The 6,519-nt window shown below is 57.2% G+C and overlaps 1 protein-coding gene across 3 annotated transcripts in view; it reads left to right on the top strand.

The window, feature by feature from the left end:
- The window catches only part of ARHGAP26 (Rho GTPase activating protein 26), a 111,908-nt gene continuing 105,389 nt past the window's right edge, over positions 1-6,519 (top strand). The window contains exon 1 of one of the 3 annotated variants that reach the window (XM_050312254.1): positions 1-310. In XM_050312254.1, coding sequence (XP_050168211.1) covers positions 157-310 — 154 coding nt within the window. In that variant the 5' untranslated portion in view covers positions 1-156. The remainder of the gene's footprint in view (positions 311-6,519) is intronic. The other 2 variants (XM_050312256.1, XM_050312255.1) reach the window with 2 other exon arrangements.

Genomic DNA, 6,519 nt, shown 5'->3' with positions numbered 1-6,519 from the left:
CCCGCTCCGCTCCGCCCGGCTCGGCCCGGCCTGGCCCGGCACCGCTCTCCCGCCGGCTCCCCGCACGGCCGGCTGCGCGCCTCGCCTTAGGAAACCTCTGGTTTTTCTCCCCTTTTCACCGTTTCTTGCCGGTTTCCCCCCGCAGTGCCCGGCAGCATGGGGCTGCCGGCGCTGGAGTTCAGCGAGTGCTGCCTGGACAGCCCGCAGTTCCGGGAGCGGCTGCGCTCCCACGAGGCCGAGCTGGACAAGACCAACAAGTTCATCAAGGAGCTCATCAAGGACGGGAAGTCGCTCGTCGCCGCCCTCAAAAGTAAGTGCGGGGCCGGGGGCGGGATCCCGCGACCCCTGGCTGCTCCCCCGGCCCGCCTGCTGTTCCCCGCGCTGCCCGGGCCGGGCCGGGGGCTCCTGCTCCATCGGGGGCTACCTGCGTCCACCCTGTCCCCCCTGCATGTTGTGGTCTGGCTGGGCCATTGGGATGTGCCTGGTCCAGGTCCAGCGGGACGTGCATGATCCATCAGGATGTGCCTGGCCGTGGTCGTTGGGGACATGTGTGGTCCTGGGTGCTGGTCCTAGTCTGTCTGAATACGTGTGGTCCATCAGGATGGATCCTTCGGGATGTGCGTGGTTCTGGTCCTGGTCCATGAGGATGTGCATGAGCATGGTCCACTGGGACATGTTTGGTACTGGTCCTGGTCCACCAGGATGTGCATGGTCACGGGAAATGTGTAGTCCTGGTCTGCCAACTCCCAGTCCGTGGCCCTCAGCAGTTGCATCCTTTGGGGATGGTTTGCCTGGGTGATGGGTTGGTGCTGTGCCCACCCCCCCAGTTGTTGTCAGTACCCTCGTTGCTCAGGGTGGGGGGTGCCCCATTGTGGCTCTGACTGGGCTGACCCCTCCATCCCTCGTGGGGAAGTGTAGATGGTGTGGGGGGGCAAAGCTGCAAACCACTATGGTGGGTCTGGGTGGGAGGGGGATGCAGCAATGCAGGCTGTGGCTCCAGAGCTGGGGAGACCCTCACCTGTGGCTGGCAGCATCCTTGTTCTCCCTCATGCCCAGGCTGGGCTGACTCCTGTCCCCACAGCTAAGGTTGGGCCCAAATCACAGGGCACTTCCCCAGCCAGGGGTTTCAGGCTGGCAGCGTGCGTGGTTACCTTGCCAGGCTCAGCCTGCCCCAGTCGGTGCTGTGGGGTAACAGAGGGACACATGACACAGATCTGTGCCATGGAACTCCTGTGGCATCACCTGCCATGCCCCAGCCTGGCCTCGGGGATGCAGTAGGGTCATTGTGGGGCTGTGGGGCAGGGCTCTCACCCTGGGATGGGGGGACAGGTGATGCTCTGGCCAAGCCCACCACTCTGTCCATTCCTGGGAGAGCTGACTTCTGCTCCCTTCCTTTCTGATCTCACACTAAGCTCTGTGTGTGTAGTTCTTCTACGCTGGAGTAGCAGCTGGTAACATCTGGGTTATGTGGACCCCTATTGTACCAATTCTTGGCATTTTGGGTTAAAATAAACCCCAAATCCTTCAGCTGTCAACAGTTTTACAGCTCTGGAGGTCTGAGATGTGTTCTGCTGTGGAGCATTTGCTCAAGGCAGCCAGTGCCTGACCTTGCCTGGACTGTTCATTTTATCCCTACAGCATTTATCCTACAGCATTGTTCTTCACTGAAAATACATTTTAGGAGTTAACTGGTGGGTCCCGAGGGTGCTCGGCTCTGTGTTTAGTCACTGGGCATGTTTAGCAGGTGCTGGCTGAGGGGGCTGGCTGTGCCCTTGCTCAGTCACGCTGTGTGCAGGTATTTTGGGGTGTGCTGTGAGCCCCTGTGGGTTCGTGGCTGTTAGTGGGCTCCTGTCCCGCTGGCCATGGCCGTGCCTCACGGCCCCGCGCCCCAGGCTGCTGCACTGGGGCAGGAAGAACGCTCGCCGGCCTCTGGAGATAAGGATGTTTTTATGGCTGAATTGTTTTGTAGCCGCTATTGAATACGTTCCTGGATTAGCCCTTAATTCCTGCGCGGGGCCGGGGGGTTGCTCCGTGGGTGCCCCGGCTGCAGGGACAGGAATAACGCCGATTCTGCTGGAGTGTGAATCAGTGCCCAGGCGCCGGCGCTGCTGTGACCACATCCCCTGCACGTGTGGCACGGTCTGCAGGGCATTTTAGGGGGAAGGTCTGGGGATGTGTGGGGCAGGGCACTGCCTGGGATGCTGGGAAGGGTTGTCCCCTTCCTGGCTGGATGCTCAGCTGCTCTGTACATCCTTCTCCTGCTGCAGGAGTGACTTCACTGGCTGAGGGGCTGCTCCAAGCTGTGATGCTTGTGACTGCTTCAGCAGAGCTGGCACAGGACAGGATCTGTCCCAGCTCTCCCCATGTGTGTTACCCTTGGTGTGTGGTGGGTCCAAGGTCTGACACGTTGCCTAAGCTCTTACAGACCATTCTGGCAGGGATGGAGATGCTGCAGGAGGAGGGAGCTGCTCTGCTGCCTGTTGCTTGGTGTTGCTTTCATGTCTGGAGATGATGTCCCCCCATCTGGGGACAGCTCAGGGCTGGGGATGTCACCCCTGTCAGTCAGTACAGGTGATATCTGGGGCCATTCCTGGCCGTGACTGGTGCTTGCTTCTCTTAGCCAGCTTTTATTTTTCTCTGGTGTCTCCAAATTGTTCATCTCCTCATTCATTGCTGGGCATGGTGGCCTTATCTAGCTGTCATTGTCTCCATGCTGCTCCTCAGCTGTTCTGGCATGTGGAAGTGGAGGCAGGCAGGCCCAGAGAGCAGCAGACCCCCAGCTCAAGGCACACTACCCTTGGAGCGAGGGGCTGGGAGGGTGTCTGGGCCCTTGGCACAGCACAGTGTCCTGGAACCAGAGTTACGTGAGGTCTTGGCAATATCCTTGCTCATTTTCCTTCCTCTTGCCTTTGCTGAACATTTCACATCCTCTTTGTTTGAAGATGGGCGTGAGGGGAACATAACTCCTTGTGTATCGGCGAGGGGTAGCTTGGACGGGCCGGGACGATGGTGATGGGAGAAGGTGCAGGAGGGGGGAAGAGCCCTTACAGTGCTGAGCAGGAGTGTTCTCCTGTTTCCCGCTCGGCCTCTCATGGCTCCCATGCTGACACCAGCATGCAGGGATGGTGAGGCTGGATAATGGCACGTAAGAGTGTCTCTGCCAGGGTTTGGTGAAGGGGCTGCTCTGCCCTGCTTTTGCCCTTCATGAGGTATGGAGGGAAACGGGACTGATTTCACAGCTCTTTATCCTTCCCTTAGAGAAAAAATAAATTTAGAAGATTGAAAATGATCCTCATTTGCTGAAGGACTGGTCTTCCTAAATGTCTTCAGATGCCGGGGGCATCTCTGGAGTGTGTGTGTATGTGTATATAGATAAATGCTGTTGGATTTTTTCTCCCCAGTGAGTTTCTGTGCCCGTTTCCATTGTCTCCCTTCGCTGCTTGGCTGGTATTCGGAGTGACCTGGTTTTCAGCAAAACGTGTCCCTCTTCCTCCCTGATCCACCACCATAAATTATTCAGAAAGTTTTGCAGATGCAAAGACTTCGAGTGTGACATAAATAATGAACTCGAAGCCTGGATGCCGTGAAACTCGTTCTCTAGTGAAGGAGCTGTGGTGACCATCAGGAACAGGCATGCTGAAGGATTTTGTCCCTTTGTGTGCCCCTGTGCTTGTGAAAGGGGTAGGCAGGGAGCTGTGTCCCAGCCAGCAGCTTGTCCCAGACCTTTTGCTTCCATGGAGGAGGATATGGAGCCCAGGTGCCCAGATGGTGATGCAGAGATGCCTGCAGCTTGCTTTGGAAGACAGGCAGCACATGTAAAGATGGAGGAGTGGGGGTGCAGGTGGCTGCCAGCCATCATCTCCCCCATGCTGAGTCTGGGGGCTGAGCTGGGCACTCTCCTCCTGTCCCTCCTCCTCCCTGTCTCCCTGTCCTGCCCGTGTCCCCGTGGCAGTGGGGCTGTCATCCCCTTCAGGCGCTGGGTGCAGCCCAGTGCCCTGCCACGTTTCTGCTGGTTTGTTTTGCTTCTTCCAACTCCCAGGCACTAATTTGAAGCCACCGAACCCGTCCACACCCCGGCTGCTGCCGCGCTCCCATGGCAGAGGCTGCAATTTCATTTATGTGGTGGGACTGGGATGGGGCTGGCTCTGTGAACCCTCTCCCCACGAGGGGCACAAGGGCTGGACCCCGAGGGGCTGGACCGTGCCCTGAGCTCCCATGGGAAGGGTGGAGGTGCCCTGCCCCAAAAGGCAAAGTTAGGCTGGTGTGGTGTTTTGGATCACTTTTGCTTTGGCTGATTTTTGTCTGGGTCACTTCAGAGCTGTGGCTGGCAGTGAGGAAGGGCAGGACTGAAGAGGGATGTAGGAAAGGAATGATGCTGGTGTGGACCTTGATCCTGCAGCAGCCTTGGGGTTTCTCTGGCCCCACTGGCTTCTCAGGGCAGATGCTGTGGTACTGTCTCACAGGTCTCATACCAGCTCTGCCTTCCACCAGCATGTCCCATCCTGGCTGCAGTGAGTACCTGGGGTTTTCCCCTGCTCCCAGCTGAGGTTTCCAGCTGGTGCATGTGGCTGACTGAGAAGTGTGGTCGCCCTTCTGTCTGTGCCTGCAGGGTGTGATTTTAATGAGCTGCCCCCCCGGGATGACCCCTGTGTGCCTGCACTGCACCAGGGTGGCGGTGGTGGCCGGTGATGCCAGCAGGGTTTTTGCTGCAGCTGTGGGGTTTTTCCTGCGACAAATCCAGTTCCAGGGTTGCTGTGCAGCTTAAAACGTGAAGTGGGGTAGTGGGGTGGTTGCTGGTGATGCTGTTGGTGTGCTGGGCTCGGGGATGTTCTTGCACACAGGTTCTGTTCCACATCTCAGCAGCATCTTGGTGAAGCCAATCCTTTATGAAACGGCCGTGGCTGTGTCCTGGCAATGCTGTACCCAGAGCTGTGCCCATGGCTGTGGGGCAGCAGTGAATGGAGCTGGCACTGATTGTGCAACAGCCTGGAAACGAAAGTGAAACTTTTGCCCAGTGTTTACTTAATTCCCTTTTGCACTAAACAAGGCTTAGGCGGGTGATAAGGAAACGTTTCACTGGCCAATACGATACCTTCAGTTGCCCACTTTGCCACCGTCACTGCCTCTCCCTTCCTGCTCTGCACGGCCCCTGGCTCAGCACACTCGGTCCCCGTGGGGAGTGGGTCTGGGGGAGCCCTGACTCAGGTGGGCAGAGGGCAGGTAGGCTGTAACAGAGTGCCGTGCACTCAAAATGCCCTTGTGTGCCTCTGCAGGGGCAAAGCCCTCGGCTGTATTGGAAGACATGCCCTGTCTTGGGTTGCTTTGTAACCCAGTTCCTTGTGCCCCACTGGTGCTGAGGAGGAGGAACCCAAAGCCCATTGTAGGTTATTTTCATCCTTTTTGCCCTTCTGGTCCCCGAAGCCCAAAGCTTCCCACCACGTTTGTGCAGAGGAGTGGAGTGATCAAAGTTAGATCTGGTCTTTCCAGGGACGGCTCCCTGTTTGTGCAGGTGCAAACATGAGTGCTCAGAGCTGTGCTGCTGGCCAGGAGAGTCCTGGACTTTGCAGGCTCATGTTTGGAGGAAAAGGAGTATTGTGCAAAAGTAACCCCCCTCTGGGTTGCTGTGACCGCTGGCACTTGGTTCTGCTCTGGTTGTGCCGTGAGAAATGATGTTTGGCTGCTGCCATTGAGCACTTGGTGCCAGCCACCCATGAGCAGCATTGGGTGCGAGGTGGCCAAGGTGAGTCACCTGTGGCATCTTCCCAGAGCTGGGGAATTGCTGCCTTGCGGCACAGGAGGATTTCCCAGAGCGTCCATGCGGGAAGAGACTCCAGTACCTTCCTGGGTGGTGGGAGCCAGTGTTGCTCAAGGAGCTTGCCCTGTGCTCAGAAGGGTTTGGAGTCCCTGCCTGCACCCCCAGTGTGGTGAGGCACAGCCAGGCCCCCCCGTGGGCTTTCCCCCACCTTGGCCAGGCGAACAAACCGCAGGGCTGGTCTGGGGGAAAGCACGTGGGTTTGGGGTTTGATTGGTAAAATGATTTGCTTCTGACTTTTCCTGCTTTGTTCACCCAGCCAAGGTGTAACGTGGCTCCCCTGTGGTGTCAGGATGTATTTTTCTCCTCTTCCTTCCTGTGGTAAACATTTGGTGTAGGGAATACTTTGGGCCAAGGAGAGGGATGTGATTACAGCCCAGTCAGGGCTAAAGGCACTGAGGAATTCTTCTTTGCATGACCTGTGTGGCTTGTGCAGCCACATCTTTAATAGCTTGCCTGGGATTTTATTCAAACGAGGAGTAGGACAGGTGATAATACTCTGCTTCATTTTCAGGACAAATTTAAAGCTCCTGCTCTTCCTTCCCAGTGGAAATTAGTGACAGGAATGTGTTCCTGCTTGGGAGAGGCTCTTTGTTTGTGATGGTGGGCCTGCACTGTGAGCCCTGGAGGAATTGTAATGCCTGCAGTGCTGGCTCCAGAGGGCTGCATGCTTACCCTACCTGCCTCTGCCTGAGAGGGAAACTTGC

The sequence above is a fragment of the Myiozetetes cayanensis genome, unplaced genomic scaffold, assembly GCF_022539395.1.
Source record: "Myiozetetes cayanensis isolate MyiCay16 unplaced genomic scaffold, myiCay2020 scf17, whole genome shotgun sequence".
In the NCBI taxonomy this organism is placed as follows: Eukaryota; Metazoa; Chordata; class Aves; order Passeriformes; family Tyrannidae; genus Myiozetetes; species Myiozetetes cayanensis.
This window is presented reverse-complemented; position numbering and strand designations above follow the sequence as displayed.